Below are 24,906 nucleotides of genomic sequence, written 5' to 3' on the forward strand. Positions count from 1 at the left end.
GATTGCGTTATTCGGAGAAAACGAGGGGAACCTCGCCCCGCATTCGTAGTGGATAAGCAAGCCAAACAATGCATGTAGCCATTGTTTGTAGCCGGTTTGGCGTGCACGAGGGTTTATCCACTACAAACACAGGGCGAGGGTTTTATCCACTACGAATACAGAGCGAGGGTTCCCCTCGTTTTCTCTGTTTTCTCAGAATGACTTAGTCTACATTCAAAATTTGCATCTTGGCACGAACTCCCCCCCCCAAAGAAACCCTTTTTAGCTTGTTATAGTTGAGTTCTGAAGACAAATGACACTGCGTTCGATTTGGATGTTTCCATATTTATTCGAACAGATAAAATCGGAGAAAACATGTTTTCTTTAGAGGTGCTCTTCAAAAATAGGCTAAAATAGATTTCATGGTTCAGCGCGTAAACTTGTTAAGGATGGCCTGGCACGCATTGTTCAGAAGTAGTCTATGCTCACGTTGCATGTATGCCAGAAAAAGCGCCCCAAACACCATCTGCAATATTGCAATGCCGTCGAGAACGTACATAACAATATACTCAGCCTGGGTGAGGCTGATACGTTCGAACGTGACAAGAGTAATAAGGACCGTGTTTGGAACCCATGCGATAACGATTGTTGCAAAGTACGTGCATAAGTACCAGACTAACTTGTGAGAATGTGGCCTTCTGGGGCTGACGTCTTCATTGGTATCAGCTGGTTGGTGGGCGGTGCTAATGTGTCCAAGATTGATTCTCTCAGCCGCTATCCTGCGCTGGTGCTTTCTGGCAATGGAGGCAAGAGCCACGACAAATGCCGCAATCGGTAGCAAGGAGGCAATTGTAAAAATGTCCAAGAGGATGACCGACTGATGCAAGAAAGTTTTGTCCAGAAATAGATCACATATTGAAACTAAATCTGCGTCAAAATAGCTCAGATTAGCGACAAACGAACCAATGAAAACGACAGCTAAGAGACCCCAAACAGCTAAGATAATACAGGCGCATACTTTGTTGGACATCAGTCGCATGTACTGCATGGGCTTGGCAATTTTGAAATATCTGTCAGCAGCAACAACTGCAGAAAACAGTAAATAGCTATGGGCAAGAGCTCCTAAGATGCTATCAAAAAACAACACTGGTGTCTTTGGAAAGCGAAAATTTGAGTCGAGGTTAATTTCGGTCACTAGCAGCAGAATGGAAAAAAGTTCGGTAGCAAATAAACTTGCCAGAAAAAAATTGGACTGATTTCTGAGTCTGCGGCTGAGAATGATGGAGAAGATGAGCCAAAGGTAGATCAGACAGATCATTGTTCCCAACACACTTACAATCACAGTTACAGTTGTTGGGAAAGCCATTCCGCAGGAAGCTGTCGAGTTGTTTTGCTCCATTTTATGGAGACCCATTCACTACTTCTTACTTGAGTTGTCAGGCATCGAAAAATATTCCGTCCTTCACGATGAGCCAGCTCCAAGCCAAGATTCCACGAGAATTGCCAAGGTCATTTTGACCAATGTCTGGAATCTAGACGCTAATTCCTGTGAATACTGGAGAGTATTCGCTGACTTGCGTTCCAAGTCTGTAATCACAGCGCCGTTCCCCACTCCGTTGCTTTGATGCGCACACTGCTTGCTGTACAGAAAGAATAAGCTGGTTTCTGGGTCCGAATGGTTGATGTAGCACAACTTCCAAGTATTACGAGCACATGACGGAAAGGGTCGGAGATGTTGCCATTCTGTTGGAAAAATCACAATGCGCCCCTCAGATCAGTACCATCCCGTCAGTTTTGTGTGAAACCTACAAGCGATTCCTCTTCATTTCAGAGAGCTTCCACCATTTGCCAAGCTGTTAAGTGTTACCTCAAACCTCAGTTGCATTTCTTACCAAGTGAAGCAAAAATTTCTCCAAGGAGCAGACAGTGTGTCCTTTCTCGAAAATGCCCTCAAGCAGTCAGCGCTGTTGTCGCTTGCGGACCGATGCTCTTTATTTCATCCTCAGCAAAATCACAAGGCTCACTGCTGAGGATCTGACATCATCCCCAGAATCATGGTGTCCCGTGTCATCCTACCTGTACATTTGCTTGGGTTCCTAGTTTGCATCCTTTTGATATCTTCATCTCGAGAGCAAGTGTAGGTGTACATCGATCCTCTCGTTGTGTCCCAACCTCTTATCCTGCTGCACGCACATTTGAACTCTTCCCCTGCAGCCTGTCGTTCTTTCAACAATGACCTTGTCTCAGTCTTTCAATCACAGTCTGTAAGCTGTCTACAACCTTTAGTTTTCACCTGGCCTTGCATCGCAGTAATTCCACTTCCCGGTGAAAGTGATTGTCTGTTTAGAGGGAGAAGTTTGTACCTAACGAATCAAAGCTCTGCTAAGGGTACCAGCAAAGACGCTGCTACGTTTTACTGCAAAGTAGCACCTGTTTGGTCCTTGATTGAAGTTTTCCAGTTGTTAAGTAGTTTACAAGAGGTATTTACATTCCAACTTCTGAAAGAGACAAGTCATAGTCAGCTTTGATGAGGAAATCATTGCATCATGTTTCGGGCATCCTCAATTATGGTATCATGCCTAATGATGAGATCACATAATAGGGGTTGAGCAAACTCACGGAGGCAATATGTCGAGAACATCACTGTCACAGCGTGCTTTTCACTGGTCCTCACCAAATTGTTGAGGAGGCTCTATACGGAAGCACCTCGCCTCTTGAAAAACCGCACGCACTCTAAACCAAGTGCACTTTCAAGGATGCACTCAGTGCGTAATCATTTAAAACACGATAAACGCCGTACCTGCCCATCTATCCGCTCGTATTATTAAATTTGTATATCATGACCATGGTGGGGGGAGGCTTTTAGAGAGCTTTTAGCTTTTAGAAATTGGGCCGTGTAACTGGCTCTTGATAATTGATGCGATGATTGTCCACCAGCAACAGGAAAACACAAAGCTGGCTGCTGGCAGCAGAAGGCGGCTGCTGGGGGGGGGGCAGTGCCCTCATATTTTTTGACGGGGGGCATCCCCCCCCCACTTGGCAGGCTCTATAATGGGGCAGGGCTTACTGGATCAGTCTATAAATTGCTGATGCCTGGTGGTCTCACTACTGACCCACTGCTTTGAAAATTGTTTCCGTCACCGTTAGTGCTGGTCATGCATATGGGGCTGATTTTGCAAATGGCCGACACAAGATTTCGTTTTCCACAGAAACATCCCAAGTGTATGCGCACCCGTGTTTACCTGTTGATCACTGCCGGTAAGCCAATATCCTAATCCTCTCTGTCGATCTAATGAAGATAGATTTGACAATGACTGCCCCCGCTGTTCTGCTGTCCATTAAAGCATTAATTTGGCAGAGGCGCACTGTGTTACTTATGGCTCTGATAGACTGTCTTGTCAAGGTTAAGCAGTACCGCGCTTACGGGACCGGCATTGAGGAAGGGGAATTATTTTCTGCTGCTTGGGGTAATGAGATCCACACCTTCTTCAGTTTCAGAAAAAAACTCGATGTCTTCCTTTCCGTTGTTCGTTGCTTAAGCAGACCACGCAGTTCCCTGTGTTAAAAACCTTACCATTAAACATCGATGCAGCACTAGAAATACTGTATTCCGAGCTGTACATATTTACACAAAATGCATCGTGTCCTTAAAGCTGGTATAAACAAGCCATCCAGACTGCCAGGACATCTGATTGACTCTCAGATCACCCTGTATTCAGCTGAGATAATCTGTCGTTATTTTGGCTGTCGTTGAGCGGCCCTTGCAACAAGCCACAACTTTGAGACCAACTGCGTCCACTGGGGCACATTGGCACAGTTTTTCCATGGTCATCTTCCCCTTCGTCCTGTCGCATTTTTTTCCTTGCCACGAGAGACTCCATCACGGAAGTCGCTACTTTGAGATTCTGCCCACTCTCAGCAGAAGACTCGTCTTCTCTTGTTGCCCCTGCTTCCGTGAACCGTGCCTTGTCGTGTGAAAAGGTTGGCTGTTGAAGGGACCAGCAGAGAATAAATCCAGCAGAGCTCCCACTTGGTGAGGAGGCTGCTCCAAGGCCATCATCTGGTATCTGTGTGGCAGCCACACCTGAAGTTACAACTCTTCCTCAGCAGGCGTTCTCAGTGCAACATCTGAAGAAAATTATACGCCACTTTTCTGGTCACAACCAGCTGCTCTGTTGATTGCAGCTGACATTGGGATTTGGGATCCTGCAGAATAACGTGGAGCTTTGAAAGAATTTGCAGACTTCATTTTGTTAACTTTGTTCCCACTTATCAATAAGTTCTCACCGCTATATGCATTGAAGACCTAGAGGAGTGTTTCTAAAGGATGAAAACCAACGGAAGTGTTGTGGTGTATGCCGTGTTCGTAGCTAGTATACTCCTGGCCGTTATTGCCCTGTTCATCCAATCGTACATTATTCTCTCAGTGTTTTTTAACAGAAGTCTGCACAGCGCCTCCAACTATTTCCTTGCCAATCTGAGTACTTCAATCGGGATTTCGTGTATACTGTGCATTTGCACATTGAGCCTTCAACTGATGCAGTGCTCAGCAACAGATGCTGCCTTCACGGCTGTACATTCGTATGAATTCTTTCTCATCTTTAGCGTCCTGATCTGTTTTTCATATATGTCCTCAGCGAGTCTTGTAGCCGGGGACCGATATTTCAAAGTAGCCTATCCATTGAGGTATTTAGGTATAATGACAAATAAGGTTTGTGGCATCCTCATAAGTGTAAGCTGGCTATTGTCGATGATTGTTTCTTCGGGTTTTACTGCATCTTTTACAGTGAAGTCTGATTCCACTAATGTTACTTCGACATATTTTGAAGACCTAAGATCAAATCCTCCGTTTCGACTGTTTGCTGTAGTGTTCACTACATCGGTGCTTCTCTCTCTCCTCATTATCAATGGGTTCATGTTGGGTCTGTTACGCATCGCCAGAAAGCAGCGACGCAAAATACAAACCGAGCGTAACATGCTGCCCCACGTCGGGGACAACCGAATCCCACAGCTGGGCAGGGACTCCAGTAAAACCATGAGATATGTATTTTACCTGGGGTCCTACAGTCTTTGCTGGATCCCCTTCGTCGTAGCGTTCGATCTCACTCTGTTTGTCGATGGCCTTGACCAAAGCATAGCTGGAGACATTGCGAACGTCTTGTACTTGGTCTCGTTCGTCCAGTTGATGTACGCCACGGTTTTCCTGGCGTTCATGCAGGAGGAACACAGGAGAGTTCTGCGCAGCGCGTGGCAGGTGGTTCGACAAAAACTTCAGTGTGTATAACATGTAACCAGTGCGTGAACTGTGTGACGTATATCATTTTCCTTACGTCATCAAAGTTCTGAAAAATGAAAACAGATGTATTTGGCATGCCATGTTTTACCTTTAATGCTTTTTGCTCTGTAATTGCAAGAACGCGTGTCGGCTGTATATAGTGCACTATCTGCTCCAAATATGGCACTTAGTCATCTTTCCATTAAGTGATATTGTTGAGGTCATCATAGATTACAGTCACCGTTGTGAACGGCGTTTTCAAATTTGCCCTTAGTTGAGACCTCAAAGTCAAGGCACAATTGTTGGTGGAAAGAATATGCCTCAATTGCCCACACTGCCAAAACTCTGGTGTCAATACACTGGTGTTACTTCAACACCCTCGGTGTTATCAGAGGACTACACTCAGGCTGATGTAGTCCTCAGAATGTGTTATCAGAGGACTTCACCCAGTCTGATGTAGTCATCTTATGGTGTTATCAGAGGACTAGACTCAGTCTGATGTACACGTAAGAGTGTTTGCAGTGCACGTGAGAGAATGACAAATTTGAGTTTCAAGGCACAGCTTGAGCTGAAAGTTATCAGAAAGCAACAGACAGTGCCCACAGGATTGTCAAAATATCTAAACCGCCTTGACAATGATAACGCACACACAGTTAATTTACAAATGTTGGACTAACCGCTCTGTGTGATGTCATTCTCTTTTCACAGTTTCATGGTGGATGGAGTTTTCGAAACCATCCCCGGTAAATCAGACCTCAGTATTGAAGTACAGGTTGTTACGCTCTAAAAAGGTTGGTCACATTTGGGTTGATATTTTGCCCAATGTTGGTGTTAATATCAACTTCCCAACCTTGGGCAAATTTTTACCAATCGTTGGTCAGTGTTTGACCAACAGTGATGGAAATTCACCGACAATGTGGAAACTTTAACCAAGGTTGGGCAAAGATCAAATGCCCATACACTGTTTTGACATCGACGACTAGCCAATCAGATGACGGGGATTTTTTTTGTCGTGTACGTGTACTTGTATCTGACATTGAACGACGCACATGAAATTGCGTGTTCCACGCAATTATCCCGACATTACAGAGGCGCTAGCGGGCTAATAACCCGCCTGCCATTTTGGAACTGATGAGATGTATTTACGGCTGACTTTACTCGCTGTCCTTGTCAGTTGAAAAGGAGGCACTGTGTGAGTAAATATTGCAGCCAACGTGGGCTCTGTGATACGCATAATAAACTGGGACCAATATTAGCGGTTTGAGATAATGGAGCACCATCCATCAACTAACAGAATTGAGAGTTGGGAGGATGCAGCGAGGGTGATTAAATCTAGATCATGGTCAGTGTCAGAAAGAGTAGATCACCAAACCTTATATTCTTCCGCCGTAATTTTCTGTGTTGCTTGTCAATTTAGTGCCTGAAATACGCAGAATTTAGTAGCACAGACCAAGGTGCACTGGACGCCACACAGGTGCATTGTGTGGTGAAGTCATTGATGGATGAATCCCCTTTGCGGTTAGTTCTTTTGAGATTTTTTACTGCAAGTGCAAGGAAACGTAGCTCGGGTCAGAGAAAAGTCTGATGGACAGATAAGTCACCAAGACATCAGACGACTTTGCACCATTTTTCTGTCAGCTGGGGCAATCGGCCATTTGGCTTTACAGACAACTGTCCTGTGTTGGACCGACACGCCGCCTGCTTGCATTCTGTGTGTTTTCTTAAGCGATTCCGGCACACTTTCTCCTTCATCAGCTCTCCCTCATGGTAAATATGCAAGCACCACATTGAATAGTCAAAACTTGTCGACTACATTTTCACTCGCATCTATCGGGGACTGGCCACAATTAAGTTGACTTGTTCCAGAATCGTCTCACGTCTCCCTGCGTGGATTTCCATATACTCATTTCCGGGAGCCATGGACTACAAAATCTTCCTCGTGGCAGACATAAGTTGAGGACATGATAGATGGACGGAGAAAGACCAGCTGAGGGGCTTGAAGCCAAGACTAAGCCGTACCGTTTCTGTGCAGCTTCCCACAATTTGCCGTGCAACTGTCAACGTCGCTACTGGGAACGATCTTTCCTCTCGCAAGGGTATTGGAGACTGACTCGGAGGAATGGCACCAAACGCTCCAACCGATGTTTCGGCATGACCAGCTGACTTTGTAACCGACAGACATTTATGAATTGTATCATAGAGCCGTTTGAGATTTAATCATAGTTTCCAACACAAACGTCGGAACTGTTTCCTTACTTCTGCTATGACTGTACCAAAGGTCACTTGTAAGTGCATTAAGTTGGGAATTTTACGAAAGCATAATTTTGCCGAGATCTACCATTCTGCCATCCTAACATTATTATACCAGTACCCTTAATTTTTTATGTAATTGGTAGAAATCAAATTCTGAGCATTAGTAGCACCAGTTGAGAGATTTTTCTGGTAGTATATATTCTTACTATGGAAAGTAACACAAGTGGTTCACCAGATACAGATCACTATCCAGGAAGCAGTCCTGTTGCGTATGGACTGCTGGTTACCATTATACCTTGCGCTGTTATCAGTCTCGTGATCCACCTGTATATAATTTTCTCGGTGGTTTTCAACAGTGCCCTGCACAGCGCCTCCAATTACTTCCTCGCCAATCTGTGTGCTTCAATAGCGATGTCAAGTGCGTTGAGCGCTGTCTTAATAATTCCGCAGTTACTTCCCACTGTACGTGCCTATGACGACTCTGTCACCACACCTTCACAGACAACCAACTTAGTTTATGTTGCCGTGATTTCTGTGACCGTTTCGTTCGTGTGCAGTTGTGCGATTGTCGCCGGTGACCGCTATGTCAAGGTCGCGTATCCTTTGAGGTACCTAGACTTAATGACGAATAAGGCTTGCGGCTTTCTCATTGGTAGTTGCTGGGTGTCGTCCTTGGTTGTTTCGGCTGGTTTTGGAGTGTCTTTCGGAAGTAAATTACAGTTCACAAACACGGCCGATTTCGAGTCCTTGAGACAGACTCCTCCCTATCGCATCTTTACCCTTTTCTTTACCGTAATAGTGTGTCTTGGTGTGTTGGTTATTACCGGGTTTGTGGTAAGTTTGTTGCGCATTGCTAGACAGCAGCAGCGTAAGATACAACATGAGCGCAACATGCTGCCCAATGCTGGCAAGAACGGAGTCCGACAGCTAAGGCGGGGCTTCAGCACGACCAAGGGGTACATCTTCTACCTGGGGTCCTTCAATCTGGTCTGGATCCCCTATGCGATCGGGTTCAATCTCCTGTACTGTTTCCAAGTTGAGCTGAGCTTGGCGTTGAATTTTGTGGTGGTGACGATGCTGCTGGCGTACCTGCAACTGATGTACGGCACCCTTTTCTTGACCTTCATGCAGGCGGAGCATAGGAAAGTTCTGCGCAGCACATGGAAAGCCGTGGCGCCGAAACTAAAACGTTAAGAGTGTTATGCCATAATTTTATAACACAGCTCTGTGAGTTTCGGCGTCCCCCGTGTTGTTGTCCCAGCAGAAACAGGTGCACGTGCCAATTAAAGCCATTGCGTACGCGTACCAACTGCATTTGCATTCCCAGTGCCGCTTTCCCTTTTCATCCAAATTTGGAAGACGGTCGACGGCCAACCATGTTTATCTCTCTTCTTTACCTAACCCCTCGTCTGAGTGCAGTCCCATACAGTTCCTGACAGTAGAACCAGACCATTTCTGGAATAGATTATAGAAGGGGTTAGCGAGAACAAGCTTCTTTAAGTCCCGTTCACCTTTTTTTATGAGTTCTTTGTGTCATCTTTAACCGTGTTTTGGGGGCCATTTGGATTAGTGTACAGTATATCAGTGTACATGAACATTGCAATATTCATATGCATGAGAAGAACGGTAATTGCATCCTATTCAGCAGCCCAGTGGTGTAGATGTAGCCATTTTGAGTGCTTGTGAGAACTTTCTTTACTGCTGAGGTCAGTAAGTCAGCTTAATCAATATGGTGCATTTTAAGTTTCGAACTTATACTCGCATTCGTATCAGATCAAATGAGAGGTGTCAGTCCTGGGAGTTGTGAGGGGAGCAAAAAGGGGTACTTGACCCCTTCCCCCATAAAAAATTGAAAAACAAAAAAGTCAAGAAAGGGGAAAGCGAAAGAAATGCAAAAGAGAAGAGATGGAAGGGGTTGAAAATCACCAGTTTGCTCGCCAAAACCTCCAAATTGACCCCTTCCAGCCAGTAATTGTTTATCATACCTAAGCTAATGAGTTCGTTGACCCCCCCCGAAAAAAACAATTCCTGGATCTGAGTGCCTACTTTACATGTTGTAAATAGAAATGAAAAGTGCACTGTTAAATATTTGAATTTGAATAGTAAAAAGTGGTCCTTTTTAGTTTATTTTAATTCAGAGTATCGACAGTTCTAAAAAGAACATGTTTCAATTTTTTAAATTGAATTTGGCATGAGAATTTTGCTGCTTTATCAAAGAATTTCTGCTTGAAGGGTGCTGTCTAATATGCCAGTAAACGTCTAGCAGACAGTTTATTACTTTGTGCAATCAAATGTTGCCGTCCTAGCGGCTTGGAAATTAAAGATTGGGTAATGATGAGATATCTTTCTGTCACAATGGGAGAGCTCTGTAAACTTGCCTGTTTTGATGTATGGGTTAATTTGTAAGACCATCATTAACTTCTGTATTATGGGCCGACAAACTCACAGACTGTGAATGGGAGACTTTGAGACGCTTGGTGGCGGCAGACACAACGTCCTTGTTGGTTGATGTGGGCATGTGCGTGCAGTTCTGGGCATGCGCGTTTGTTCTGAGCACGCTCACAACCGCAGAAAAGGACCGGTTTGTTTGCCGCCACCTTGCGTCTCAAAGTCTCCCATTGGTCCGGCAGTGTAAAAATAAGAGATCATTGGAGGAAGGTAGTTTCGATTCATGAACTGACATTTGAACTAATTATTAACTGCTAATTTAAAGATATTTTTGCCTTCAAAAATGGCCTCAGACGATGATTGGTTTAAGATTTTCACACTTTTCAGATTTTGTCTGCATGTGTAGAGCTGCGTGTAGTCAAATAAATGCAGTGTTGCCGCTTTTAAAATGTTCACCTTGTTCAAAGCATGTTATGTATCTTTGTGTTCACTGTGCATTTTTTTTACTCTCATTACAGCAGGTTTTTCGTCAGTGGTTCTCGGAAATTGATTTCAGCACCAAAAGCTCATGGCATTTTGCATGGTCCAGCAGACAGAAAACAAGCAAAGCCCCAGATCTTGAAAAGAAATTGAAGAAATCTTTTATTTTGGGCGTTTTTTTTTTTTTTAGAGAGCACCTGGATTGAAAACGTTTTACATGCCCGGATGTTTTTAAAACTTGACATTTTTGACAACCAGTGAGAAATGGCATGTCTCAGTACAATTTGCCCATTAGTCACCGACCGTTCACTTTGATGTGCACCCTTCTCTGCAAAGTACAAGGAAGTGTCTTCCAGCTTCCTGAAATTATGCCTCTAGAACTATACCCCGTTGTGAAGACCTTATAAGTCATGTCAAAGCAAAGATTACATTGGAGCCAATATCCCGTCTTATTAACAACTGTTCTCGGTAGTAAAAAGCACAAACAGCATTCCCGAAGAAGAAATGGAAATGTAGGATTATCTATCCTTTTGAGAATCCTTTCTCAAGACTGCACGCGGGGAGAAGTCGCAGCAGAGTGGGCATTCCAGTGCCTCTGGTTCATCTAATTTTCCATTTCCCCCCTCTTTTCCGAGTCATTTTTTGTGCTTTTTGGTTTGCAGCCACGATCTCAGAAGGACCCAGCGGTCAGAAGAGCGACGAGACGGACGACATCATGACGGCGGCCAAGCTGCGAAATCTGGCCAAGAATATCGACAGGTGGGTACCCACTTGCGAGTCCTCGTCTCTGTTCACAGTGGGGGGGGGTGCCTAGTGCCACTTCTATAAGCAAAGCAAGAAATACTAACATACAAAAGGGGATATTTGCATTTTTCCCAATGGATTTTTCTTGGTAATCTCTTCATTTGTGACACTGAAAAAGGATGTTCTGCCTGTGTGTGCTTTGAAGGCAGGTTCTTGAAGTTGTCTGGAGGTACCCCCTCAGTATAATATAAAACGTGTTCTCCAAAGCTGACTTCAGACTTTTACTGACACAACTGTTCTTTACTCGAACCCCCCCCTCCTTTTTTCGGTTTTACTGAATTAGTGGGTTTTTCATGATTACCGAATTAATTCTAGAAACCTCACAAGGTATGACAGTTGAATTTGACCTCAAAATTTTTGATGCCATTTTTCTCTGTTGGCAGAGTTTTAAATCAAGTTGAATGGTTAACTTTTAAAATGTGCAGCATGTCTCTTTGAAGTAATTTCTATAATAGCTTGTAATTTTTTGTCACTGGCAAGCTTACTTTGCAAACCCGAGCTTCGGCATCTCAGGGTGACGTGTCGGGTCGGTTTTTCTCCCTCCGATAGGAGAGCCCAGAATCGCAGCATGAGGCGCATCGAGGGGAACCTCCGCTACGACATGACGGGCATGTCGGACGAGCTCGAAACCCAGTCCAGCTTCATGAGGATGAACTCGGCCGGAGGAGACGCGGAAGGAGATAGTCTGGAAGAATAGTAGACTGGTCATCTGTCATACGTGAGTGTGAGAGCAAGCATTGCCTTTCAGAGGTTCTGAAATCGCATTTTTGTTTCTGTTAGCCAGACTTTTCTCTGTAATCCATAATGCCAAGCCCTGAAGTGAACTTACTGGTAGCTTTCACTGCCAGTCAGGTTGCATGTGAATATTCAACTTCAGTTGATCCTCATTCTTGAAGGTCATAAAGACAGCAATCCTCTCGCTGTTCTCAAACCTCTCAAGGATTACCGAGGACACATCAGGATGCCCGAGGCCCCATCAGGATGGCCGAGGCCACATCAGAAAGTTGTAACCGTGGCTGAAAGTAATACGAATTCCCAAGGAAGCCACTTTCTAGCAATGGTGTCCCTCGCCCATAGATGTTGGTGTTGTAATCCAGTCATTGTCGGTGACAAGGACAAAGCCCTGTTGAGGCTTATATGGACTAGCAATAGAATGGGTTCATCATAAACTTGTACCTTGACCCGCATCGTAATATTACGACGAGTGGCACTTTAAGAGCAACTGGCTTTTTGGAGGTTAGCATGGCATCAATAGGGTGTAAACCAGCAGTTACAATGAGGCGCCCTCCAGAGAATTAGGAGTGGCGTCAAATCGTCGGGGAAGGGGGCTAGTGGCAGAAATGTTGACTCCAAGGGATATTTAGAAAAGAGTTTCAAATATTTAACGAGGGGGCCATGGGTTGAAGGTTACAGAACTGGGAATCTGGCCCAAATATTAAGGATAACTGCGGGAACAGATTGGAGAAAGGGAACAGATATTTTGATAACGAGCTTCAGTCAGCTGAGCATTAGTGAAAGGGTGAACATTCCATTCCGTCCTCAAAAATGTAATGTACGTTGTAAGTTGTGTGTATAGTACATGTACTGCATTTTGTAAAAAATGAACTACCATTTTTTTTTACGGAAACTGGTAATGAAATGCTTGGAAAAATTGTATAAGGTTTATAAAGAGAAGTGTGTGTGTGTTGAATCTAACGTTTGCACGTGTTATAAATCAGTGGTGTTCAGACATACTGGTGTGTTACTCTGTAATATTTATTGCCACTGTCCGTCGTTGTTGTGAAATCGCCAAGTATTGCAGGATATTTTATGAGCCGTATCAAATGGGGCAGCTGAAATTGTTTTCTTTTTCAGCTTGTTTACCCAACTGACCCCGTCAACTTGTTATTTATTTATTTATTTATTTTTTTGGCAAGGGCGCTCCGCTCCGTCCCGCCCCCACCCGGCAAGGGCGCACCAACCCACCCGAACGAGGTACAATGAGCCGGCCGTGAATGGTACAACTGATAACTCCCATTATAAATTGCCCATTGTCGCCGACCATTGGCCTCGATTGTGAAGAAGCGGCCCGTAATTGCCGCCGGTGAATGGCAGAGCAGACGTAATTACAGCCCATATTCGATGGGGTTTTTCACCGGCCCGAGACCCATGGGTCCGTGGGAGCTATTTGCCTGTCCATCACCAGTAGATGTGACAAAAGAGAACGGCCTTGTAGTGAGCATCGTAGGACGCAGGCACTCTGCTCGGGTGTATGTGTATTTTATTCATTTCTGAAAGGATTCCCTTGTGGATAAATCTCCTGTGCGGTAGATTTGGAGACAAATCGTTTCTAAACGATTTTCTCTCTTTTTTTCGCGGAGGGGGCGCGGGGTTTATACCCGGTTTGGGTCTTCGATATCGATTAGTGGCGTAAAGCTAGCGATTACGCTTGTCACAGTTTATTGTAAATTCGCTCACGAAAATACGCGCTCACGGTGACAGATGTACTTTGCAAGATTTAAGGAAGGTGCCCTCCCCCCCCAACAAAAAAAAAGGATAGAATCATGCCTGGGGTCGGCAACTTTTCGGAGGAGAATTGGATTCTGGAGATGGATGATTTGTGTCGCTTGTGTTTTTGCGAGCACGTACCACACGTCACGCACGTTCTCCGCGTGCGGTACTTGAAGGGTTTGAATTGCTTAAGCTGGCAGAGTCTTTTCTGCCCACCAGGTAATCCACCGCATCCACGTATTTTCCATTATGTTTATTGTGTGAGCGTGCATTGCAGCGCCCCGTTCTGTTTTTATAGCTAGCGCTGATGCGGTGTTGACCAAGATGTACTGCCCCAACTTTGTTGTTGAGGCGTTAATTTTGTGCCGGAAAGTCATTTGTGCCGGCATATTGATAGCTTGTCTCCCATTTTTGAGTGCTACTGAATACAGTTTGGTTGTTGGGAAGTCAGAAAAATTCTTCGCAATACACTTTGATTGTTTTCCCTCCCCGGAAAAAGTGGGGGATGGTTATCAAAAAGTTAGGGGGATATGTACTCCACCCCGCCCCCACCCCCGGCATTTTCGCCAATGTTGTTGGACTAAAGAGAAATGACGCTCTTCAGCGCTCGTCACAGCCAAACCCTCCGCCCCACGGACGCTCCTTTTACAGAGCCTCAGCAATTTCACTCAGTCAGTGCTCTTGATTAACGACTGAATGTTTCACCAAAAATGTTCCCTAATTGCATAGTGTATAAGTAAACTTCAACGAAAGGTTGCTGTTTGGTCCTGTTAATTTTTCCTTTTGGTTTTGGCAGTTCGCTTGTTGATCGTACGCACGTTGGTGTCCTAGCGGTCCTCATTAACTTCTGAGATGCGACAGTGCAAATTTAATTGCGTGTAATTTCAGTTTTTTCTGTTTAGAAGGGATAACGCAATACCAGAATGTAAGAAGGTTTGTCCGTCCCCTCAAAAAAACCTTGAATTGATTACAGGCCTTGTTGGAAAATACATGCATGACAGCGCTAAACTGTCGCACAGGCCCACTGATCCCAAACCTATTGATTCCATGATGGGCTTAACTTCTTACGGTGGCGGTTCGATCGGCCATCTATTAAGTTCTTTGTCGGGCCAAAGAATGGCCGCCCTGACTCTTGCAGATAACGGTAAATGCGATCGATACCCGCATACGCGGCCACCAAAAACCGATGGAGTCCAGCACAGCCTACACTTTCTGCCCACGTTGGGGGTACAGATGACGTGACCGGAGATGGAGTTAATTTTGTTGCTCGGTGGTCCAATCAAGACGGTATAACTATATTTAGACTTATTCATTTGTAACTGTGGAGGGCCCCTAAGCTTGTTTCATTCGATCCATCTGGCGACAACAGATCTCGCCCAAAAGATAGAGCAGTCTAAATTTATCGCGGAAAGGGGGGAGATTACGTGTTATCAGTGGATGTCTCATGGTTGGTTGGCTCCATTGCTGCTTCTGTTGTAAGCTTATTTTCGTGAGCTATTGAGGGGGGTTGTTATTCCTCTCTTTCGCGGTTGTTTCACTTGTGTTCAGAGACATTGGCGAGTGCCCATCGAGAAGTAGCGACAATGCTGTCGAGCAGCACTCCGGATCTCCGAGAGGGCTCAACGGCCCCGGTGTCTGTCTCCTCACTGGTGGGTCACTTCGGCGTCGTCCGCCCGGGCAGTGACAAGCAGCCGCACACCGGGACCATCAAGGACGTGATCCCCCGGCCGGTCAGCGCACCGGCGACCAAATTCAGCGACTGTGACTCGGCTTTCGAGGGGGGCGGCGATGTGGTCGATCCTGCCGGTGATCTTGGGGACATTTTCACCGTCTTGTCCATCGATGAGGATCCAACGCAGCCAGAGGCCCACCAACCGACGATTCGGGATGAGGACAGCACACTACTGCAACCCGACGCAAAATTGGGAACGGACTCAGGAACTAAAGATAGAAATCAGTCCGAGACCGCTACCAGCTACCTGGATGTGACCAGGTCTCTGATACCGGCTATCGCAGAGGTAAGCGGGGAGGAGTCGGACTGTAGCTATAAGGGGAACCACTCACCGAACCCACCCCAGCGTACCTTCGGCGACCCTCAGCGGTCTGCATTTCAGGCACAGCAGTTGTCTGCTGACAAGGCGAGTGTGGGCTCCAGACCCCGGCAATTGCGGAATCTCATGGCACCGCAGGTTTGTGTCTTCACGAGCGACGATACCTCTTCCGACTCCAATGACGAGGCGACCCAGTTCAGCCTGCCGGCGATGCGTCGAAACAGCGGTTGGTACAGACGGAGGCACTCCCTGGCCTCCACCACCCCTGATCAGATCACCAGGATGTTGCTATCACACCGCCGCGGATCCTCATCAGGCCCGCCCATTCCCTGCGCTGACTGCTTCCAGAAAATGATTTGCAGACCGTCTTCGCACGTAAGCAAACTGTTGGAGAAACAGAGATCTGCAGAGGGCGACAAGTACAACCGCCCTGATTGTCCTTCGTTTTCCGCGACAGCAAGACCACATAGGCCTACCGGTATCCAACCGTTTCCTCACCAGGCAGCGCAGTCTCACCATGAGCCATCTGGCGCAAAGCCGTCCTCCTCCCGGTCCAAATCGCCCTTGAGGATGGTGAAACCACGAGACGCTTCCCCGAGTTCCTCGGTGCCCTTCCATCCAGTGTCCCTGCAGCCCGTCAGCACCGCCAGGGGCAGCGACAGCCTGCAGGGGATTACCACGCCGCGCCCGGTTTCACCCCGCGCTGTGCACCCCTTATCACCCGATAGCCTGTCACCTACATCGCACTCCTCGAGGCCGAAGTCACCGAGGCCTCGATCACCAGGAATCGTGAGGCAAAGACCTCTTTCCCCAAGGGACGAAATCGAGATGATTTTGTCCCAGACACCACAAAAGACGCCACCACGTTCTCCATCCCCAAGGCTTCCCTCGTCATCGCCGACTTCCTCCATGTTTTTTCCCATTTCCTTGCAAGAGCGATCAAGATCGCCTACTTCGAACAGCATGTCCACTAACCACAGGAACTCCAGCGCCACCCAAACTCACCAGCGCACTCGTTCACGGTCTCCAAGGCCCGGGAACGACTGGCACAGTGGTAAATTATCCAGGGGACTTTCTTCAAGTATTGATGTTGGTGAGCCTGAGAGCACAAGAAGTGAATTGACAAAGCCGACAACCTCCCTTGGACCAAACTTCCATGCGCTGGTCAAGCGTAGCCGGAGCCGATCCCGTTCCCCAATGCCGCACCTCTTGAAACCGGACAGAGGGAACTCACGGTCCAGCTCCCCTCGACCCTCCAGGCCCCGTTCGCCCAGACCCTCCGGTCACGACCGCCGGTCCTCCCGCCGTAGATCCTCACTTGCCGACCTTGCCAACAAGGCCGCCGATCTCTCGGTCCTGGCCGGGGGAAGTCTGCACTGCTGGCCGTCCCAAACCGCTCGGGGTCCAGACGACTCAGACGACGGTAATGTGGACCGCGAAAGGATAGCGATTGACCGGCGAAGAAGACGGGGCTCACGCGGCAAGATCCTCCCCTCGGCCGGTGTCGGTCAGAAACTCCCGGGCTTAGCTGCCAGGCAGTCCCGGAGATCATCCATCTCCATCGCTCATCCTACCCAGGAGGGGACTACTACATTGGGCCCAGAGGAAAGGGCTGACATTATGGCTAAGTTAGCCAAGAGGGCTCGTCGTCGGTCATCCTGGGCTTGTATAGGAGAACCGGTCCTCATGATGACTCCTGTCTCTTCATTAACACTCTTGCGGGAAAACAATAATAACGGTGAGTCACTTCGTTTATATCGTAAAAACTCATACTGCGAATGAGGTTTCTTCAGGGGGAAATTCCTGGGGACAAAGGAACCTAAAATATTTTGTGAATGTTCTTCATTTTTGTGGTTAAACAACTACATTGTAACAAAGTACCTCTTCTGTCAACAAGTGTACAATTGTTTTTTAAGTTTAAATTTTAAAAAAAAATACGCGAATAAAATAAAAAAATCTGTCTTTCAATACCGTGATTGTGATCTGGCAACCTTAAAACTGTTTCAGGATTTTGTTCTTGGCATATTTTCAAGAGAAATTCATCCATACTTTTTAACAATGTCAGCAACATTGACTCGAGTATCCTTTCTTGTGAAATGGTCAGTCAAAGTGATGAGAAATTATGGGAAATCTGTCGTGCTTCAACACAACGCATAATAATGTTTTACTTCCGAAACAGTAAAGATAATTCAGAAGTTTTGAAAAAGGTGACATGACTTCAAGCTGGTAAAAAATTGAACTAATTAATATGTTGAGTAAATGTATATCTCAATAATAGCTGTCGAAAGGGTTTTTAAAACTGCCTCAATTTCTCCAAACGCGCAGTTTTGTAAATGTTGAATCCCTTGGGGTGGGGTTCCCGGGGCTTTTTAATTGATGAACTGAGTTAAAGCTTTTCAAAGATCATGAACCAGAGTCGTTTGAAGGAGCAGTTTCGGGTAGATATCAAAGTGACGGAGACTGTTGGTTTTTTTGTTTGAACGATGGCTAGATTCGAAGAACTGTGGCATTGCTGTCGTAAATATTTGGCATCAAAAGAACAGTCATTAGGCAGCATCCGAATCTGTGTCGAGAGCTTTGTCTTCGCTCCATTGGAAATGCGTGGAGACGCGCAGACAATAGACCCAGCCGTAGGTCTGGAAGCCCGTTACGGACACGGCCTTACACTGGCAGGAATTATTGCCCAGTCTAAACAAATTAGGAACCTTAGGGATGTTTGCAAGGCTGAAGATTTATTGATATCAATTAGATGTACTTTGTAACTGCCTAACCACATCCTGCACAATAATTCCTCGGGGTGTAAAACTGCTCCATCAAACACGCAATTTCTGAGATACTGTCTTGAGCACCAATCTTTACTAAGTGCGTTTTCGTGTAAACACGCCAGTTAGTTGTCGATAAATTTCTTTCCATTGGACCGAGAGAACATGAGGATTCGTAAATGTGTGGATTTTAAGTGACTGTGCGGGGTGCAACTACATTGGTGGAGTATAAACAAACCATTAATTTTATGTGGGGTCCTGAAATATGCGACGTAAAAGTGTTGAAGGGTCGCTACGTGTTGCGTTGGACCGGCTAAACGAAATGAAAAGACGGACATGATTTCCTGCAATAAACCTGGCTGCAGGACTTTGGACTTGGGTATGTAGCGTTCTACGCGTGCGTGCCGCATGTTTGTAGACAAAGAAATGAGCGCCGACGTCTTTGAAACTCAGCTTGCCTGTGCTGGCTGTCCGGCCGGTTTATCTTCCAACTTTTTCAAGGGCCAAGGGGCACTGAAACCTTTACAAAATTGAATTTTTGAAGATGGAACGTTTCTATTTTGGGGGGTGAATTGGCTTAAAAGAAGACTTCTCCTGCTAAAATGAATCACTGGAAATCAGTGTTGTGAGTTTTAATGTCCAGAAACTCAAATTTCAACCTTTATAAATAAAGGCCTGAAATGTCTAGAGAGAGTGCCGTATTCTAGAAGAGTCTCTAATGACAGCTGTGTTCATGTTCTTCACAATCTATTTGGTCTGAAAAATTTTATTCTTTCCTTATTTGCTTCGTTCTTTTTAAAATGAGGTTGCGTTAGTCAGTGACATTAATTTATTCATTCTCAAGCATGTTTTAGTGTAGTTTACTTCGTGTGCTTTTATTTAGGAAAATAAAAGCGAGAACTCTAAAACAAACATTCATGAGTTCTTGAATATCCGCACATTGACTAAAGTGAAATGCCGGCATTTTTGTATGGGAGGGCGAAACGACCGTCGACACGCCTCTAGGCGTGTTTGAAAACTGACCGTTACTCACCTCAATCCAAAACAAACAAGGTGATCCGCCGGTTGTTGCTGCCGACAGGCAAATCAATAATCAACTTTTAATCGGTCTGTCCTCCCAACAATAGCTTAGGTGTCCGTCCTTTCTTTCGGCCACCTTCTAAGTGGCGGCAGCCTTTTGTGGAGAGTGCTTAACCTTTTGGAATTTTGAAAGCATTTCTGTGTTCTGTGGTAAAGTATAACGCCTGTAACCGTGCGTGAGGACGATCAATGGATGTCTTCAGCTTAATGTGGCGCGCAAAGAAGGTCCCATTCGGAAACCTACAGCTGCGTAATTGCAGACTTAACCGGCTTCCTTTTTTTTTAGTTTAATGGTAGTCTGTCTCTATGCCTCAGTTTCTATGGCTTCGTCGAAATCAGTTAATTTGATTCGTGGACACTTTGTCCACCTATTCAAGCCGGTTCCCTTCTTTATTTCCCTCTTTAATCTGACTTTTATTTCTGGACACGTTATTTTTACGATGGCGTCCATGCTTTGTCGGGTTCTTTTGTCCAATTTAATTGGATTTGATGAGAACAGATAACCACTTATTGCGGAAATTCCTTCCGTACGACCATAAAATTCCGGGTATGAAAAGAGCGTCGTGTTTTACGTGGGGTTGTCACGGTTTCGTGGCCAGTGGGTAGCAGATTGACATTAAGCGAGACTAGCTGACTTTCCATCAAGCCATCCACAGAAAAGAGGTTATGAAGACTAGGACAGGTGCTAGTGTCCAATCACCTCTGAACGCAGGCTGGGGTATTAAAGAGGTAGGGAAAAGGCTTCAGAAATTGCGACATCTAGGGTTTGGGAGGTAGGTTGGCCACCCAGAAACCAGTATACCATGAATATATCTGCCAAAAATCAATCAAGAGAAATAAAAGGCAATTTCTGTCGACAACCAACAGGGTCAATTTCGGAAAGGCGAGGTCAAATTTTCTGTTTGTGTTGGGTTGATGACGTAACGAGAAGAAAGGCACAACAGGCATGCGTGAAGCATGTATAAAGATACATGTAAATTGACATCATTGCAGCCAAAAACGAGGAGTTTTGATGACATGAAGAAAATGCACAATATATATTTATCTTTAATAAGATGCCTTTCCGTATGCACATCAACACTTGCGCCAAGCGTTGCGTATCCGTCAAAATCGCCCTGGGAGCGAACGCAACGCACACGTGTGTTACGTTAATGGAGTCGAGTTTCGAAAGTGGAACGCATCGTCTGCGCAAAGCACCCCAAAACGTACGTATGGAAACGCGCCTTTATTGCATGGAAACCTCGAGACCGAGTCTCAGCGTACAAGATTCCTGTCTGAACTGCACGAGAATAGTTCACTCACAACAATCATGCTCTTTAATTGAACTTTATGTTTGGAACAATCAACGTAGTGGACTAAAACTGCGCAAGTACACTGTATTTGAGCATGCCTCTGACATGAGACATGCGCGTGAAGATGCATCGTGTTTACAGCCGTACTTCTGTGACATTTTGGGGTCGCTAGCATATCCTTAATAAATGAGTGTAATTATCAACCAGCTTGGCCGTCAGGAATATGACTGTCCAATTGTAACCGTCTCGCCAAACGTCGATGCAACTTTGATGGGGTGCATGACATTTTATACATCTAGATACATATAGTGCACATTTGAGTGAGAAACAGTTTTGATTCTTCAAACTTGGTTCCCGATGTGGACGTCGTTAATTTTGTTTGCTTCAGTCTCTAAATGCACTTAGTTTCTGTGAAAAGCAAAGAGCACTTAATTTGCAATTCACTTTTTTTGTGCGAGCACTTAAAAGTATCAGCGAGGGGTCGGTACTTTTTATCTTAATCCCGTCATTGGGTGCGAACTACCAGCTCGTTGGCCGGCTGCATTGTATTCAGCAAACAAATGTTTTCAATCCGCCTCGACGGGGTTTGGTTTAGCGAACCGCAGCAGTCGGTAAGCGGATTTACCATCATTAACCAGCAAGCCGTGACGTACACAGACTTCCTAGCTCCCCGGTGAATCGAATCCGATCTGAAGGATCACGAGAGAAGAGATAATCCGCAGATGTAAGAAAGGGGGTGGTTGAAGCTTGAGCAAATAGGAAATTAACAGAGGACGAGCGTGTCGGATATTGTTACCGTGGGACGATATATGAAAACGCGAAAGAGATAAATCACCCGTTTTGGTTGGGAAAACATGCACCCAATGCATGATGTCAGCGCAAGTACCCTCGCCGTGCTAACTTGTTGACGAAAGAACTTGATTCTTTAAAGTGAGACACAATGGCCCTAGTTGAAAAATCCTCCAAAGGATACTTAATTGGCGTTTGTCTTTTTTATCCACTCTAATTATAATCACACTTGTCAGAATTAATTTCTCATCATATTCGTGTGTTATTTAACTGTTATTTAACTGTCATTTTCTTCTTCATTTTCCAACATAGTTGAGGAGGAGTCTGAACTCACTAAAGACCCGTATGCCCTGACACTTCACTTCATTACGGACCCAGGGCAGTCCCACCCACTTCGCAAGATTCTCCGCCCACTAATTGAGTCCATCGTGCCCAAACTCAAGCTCTTCAACTTCGTGGAGCGCAGCGAGTCGGCCGCCAGCGACCGGAGTGTTGAGTCCGGTAGCGGCGCGCTGGACCAAGACAGGCCCGCTCGGGTGCCGACCCTGGGCGTGGTGTTGCTCCTTCAGGAAGAGTTCGGCATGGAAAGAATCCTGGAGGCTCAGAAGTACCTAGGCTCCGAGCCCTGGGAGCTTCACCACCGGGGCAAGATGGGGAGTAAAAACGTGCCCTACCCCACCAACAACCAGGATTTCTACGCCCACCAAAGCCGGCAGGACGCAGCGCTGTGGGCCGTCCGCCAGGTCCACTTCGGCAAGGACCGGCTCCGGTTCCAGCTCTTCGTCTCCGACGAGATGTGGGCGGATAGCATCAGCTTCTACAGCCTGCTACTCTCCCGCCCGACGCACGTGGAGAAGGCCGATTTCTGCTACTTCCTGGTCTTCTGCAGCCAAAGTTTGAACCTCGAGGTCCAACTGGCTCTGAAGAAGCTTCCCCCGGAGTTCAAGCCGAAGTTTCTGGATTCCACCATCTTGCAATTCAAGGTCGGTGACATGGGGCAGCTGGTGCCCCTCCTGCCACGGGTGTGCATACCCATCAGTGACAAACGCTGGCAAACAGCGGACCCAGACGGCAACAAAGTGTTGCTGTTCAGAGACAGTGATTCCTGCGGCACTCCCGTCACACCAACCACGCCCGACTCATCCGAATTGACCAGAGACGGCCGACCTTCCTCGGTGGTGGCGCCCTCTTTTGAGACTGAGCGACTCGGCCACCAAATTCCAGAGCGCGCTGGGCACTTTGATGATTGGATTCAAGAGTCAAATTTAGTTTCAGCAGTATGATGCGGTAGTCTAACCGACTATTACATGGCCACTCAAAATTCAAATCAGGCATTTGGGACTCCTTTGTGTTGACGGGACGCTACTCGAAGTGAATTCAAAACCACGATTTAGAGGGGTAGGTGTCGAATGGAAATACACAGCCATATCCGTTCATGCTGGTCTTACTAGTTTAGGATAGTTTGGGCCAGAAATTTTGATAGTACTGTAATTTGATAACACAAATAAAATGTCCAAACAGCATCATTCTCTCATGAATCATCTACGTTGCTGATAATTGCTGCATATTTGATCACAGGATGTTAATCATTTCCCAACACTGCATAATCAATGAACAGACTACTGATTCATTCAACATCATGAACATCGTCCTTGCCCTACCTACAGTGTGGTAACACAGATGCTCCAGTACAGCTGCCTGCGTCAAAATTTAAAGGTTTACCATCCCCTCAGACTACAGCAAATGTGTTGTTCTTTTTGTGAGCATGTATAGCATTAGCTGATCGACGAAACATATTTCGTGTATGCTTGTAGATCACATAAGAGGAAGCTAACGTGGAATATTATTAACACATGCATAAGGCAGGCTCTGTATTAGTTGGAAAATAAAATAAGAGCTTTGCGGGTCGCTAGCGCTTCGTCAAAATATAATTTGCCTGTTTTCTTGTCTAGTCTTAAATTCTTTCCTTTCCTCCAATTAGCACTGTGTTATTAATATTATTAGCTACAACCACTCCATATTTTTATTCTAAAAATGATTTGTCCCGTTAATATTTATCTCTGTATCTTTTTATACAAATGCGAAGACTCGCAGTCATCTCTTGGTCAAAAATCATAAGCTGGGTGCGGGATCTGGCAGATAACATCGTGTTATATGCGGAGTGGATTCGAAGATGTACTGCGTAAAGGAGAGAATAATTCATTTCCCTCTCTTGGCGTATTTTTAATGATTACAAGCAAATAATTTTGCAATCCGTAGAAGGTTCTCGACCGAGGGCATGGCGAAATGCATTTGGCGGGAGATCATCGATTGTTACTCCTTAATACCCTGGGCTCAACGGCGCGGCGATGGAGATCGACAAACGTCACCAAATATGGTCATAACGTTTTTCTCAGTGGGCCAACTTGGCGGAGATTTTTTGCAATCCTCACCTCAGGCATAACCCACAAGCCTGTAAACTCCCATTGGCCAGACCCCAACCACTGCCGAGTTAAAATTCTTGAAAGATCAGTCACCTCAAGGAGCCCATATGGTCGCTATCAGGAACCGGGTCACTTTGTTTACGGACATGTGCTGACCGGCGACTGTTTGGATTGTGACCTGGTATTACTTGTACTTGTAGTTAGGGGGAGGTCAGGGATGTATTAGCTACCATAAAACAGTCGTAAAGGTTGTACAGATTCAGTCATGACTGGAAACTGACCTGGAGACAAAAATCACCTCATGGGATAAGGGGGTGATTTGGGGGGCGTGGCTGCTCCTTGGTTTACAGACGTGTGCTAACCGGTCCGGCTGAGTGGGTTGTGACATAGTTTTACGTAGCATGAAATGTAGTTAGAGGGGACCTGGGGGATGTATTAGGCACCATAAAACAGTCGTATTGGTTCAGGCATGACCGGGAATTGACCAATGATAAGAATCTCCACGAGGTGACAACACCCTTCGCAGTTTTGGGGAGTGGCTGCCCTGAGGGTTAAAGAGGTTTTCGTTTTGTTGTCATATTTCGATCTCGGCTTCAGATAATCGTTTTGCTTTTAATGTATTCAGTTCTTTGAGATGAGACTCTGAAGGACGATGCAGCCACATTTTAATGTTTGGCCAAAGTTGCGGGGGTTGTACTTGGGCCCCTCAGGTTAACGTTTGGAACCAAAATGAAGACGAAACCGAAATTTAGGAAAGGGCCTGCAAAAATGTTCACAGTACAATGCTAGAGCGCCCTCTTGTGTCAAAATCTCACCCGAGGGTATAGAGTCAGTACCTGA

General features: G+C 45.8%; 3 protein-coding genes across 5 annotated transcripts in view; all 3 read left to right on the forward strand.

Annotated features, from left to right (window-relative positions):
• The window catches only part of LOC110977099 (uncharacterized), a 48,498-nt gene extending 35,586 nt beyond the window's left edge, over window positions 1-12,912 (forward strand). For 2 of the 3 annotated variants that reach the window (XM_087145194.1, XM_022230919.2), the window contains 3 exons: window positions 11,038-11,134; window positions 11,729-11,897; window positions 12,076-12,912. In XM_087145194.1, coding sequence (XP_087001320.1) covers window positions 11,038-11,134; window positions 11,729-11,876 — 245 coding nt within the window. In that variant the 3' untranslated portion in view covers window positions 11,877-11,897; window positions 12,076-12,912. The remainder of the gene's footprint in view (window positions 1-11,037; window positions 11,135-11,728; window positions 11,898-12,075) is intronic. The other variant, XM_087145195.1, reaches the window with a different exon arrangement.
• Window positions 285-11,031, forward strand: LOC110977100 (uncharacterized). The gene has a single exon (XM_087145198.1). The coding sequence runs from the start codon at window positions 7,715-7,717 to the stop codon at window positions 8,699-8,701; it is 987 nt and encodes a 328-aa protein (XP_087001324.1). The 5' UTR covers window positions 285-7,714; the 3' UTR covers window positions 8,702-11,031.
• A 138-nt stretch (window positions 12,913-13,050) lies between the features above and the next one.
• Window positions 13,051-24,762, forward strand: LOC147796914 (uncharacterized). The gene is made up of 2 exons (XM_087145193.1): window positions 13,051-17,458; window positions 21,956-24,762. The coding sequence occupies exons 1-2, from the start codon at window positions 15,253-15,255 to the stop codon at window positions 22,924-22,926; spliced, it is 3,177 nt and encodes a 1,058-aa protein (XP_087001319.1). The 5' UTR covers window positions 13,051-15,252; the 3' UTR covers window positions 22,927-24,762.
• Window positions 24,763-24,906: the final 144 nt, after the last annotated feature.

The sequence above is a fragment of the Acanthaster planci genome, linkage group LG13, assembly GCF_054643075.1.
Source record: "Acanthaster planci isolate LZ-2023a linkage group LG13, COTS_SCS, whole genome shotgun sequence".
NCBI classification, from domain to species: Eukaryota; Metazoa; Echinodermata; class Asteroidea; order Valvatida; family Acanthasteridae; genus Acanthaster; species Acanthaster planci.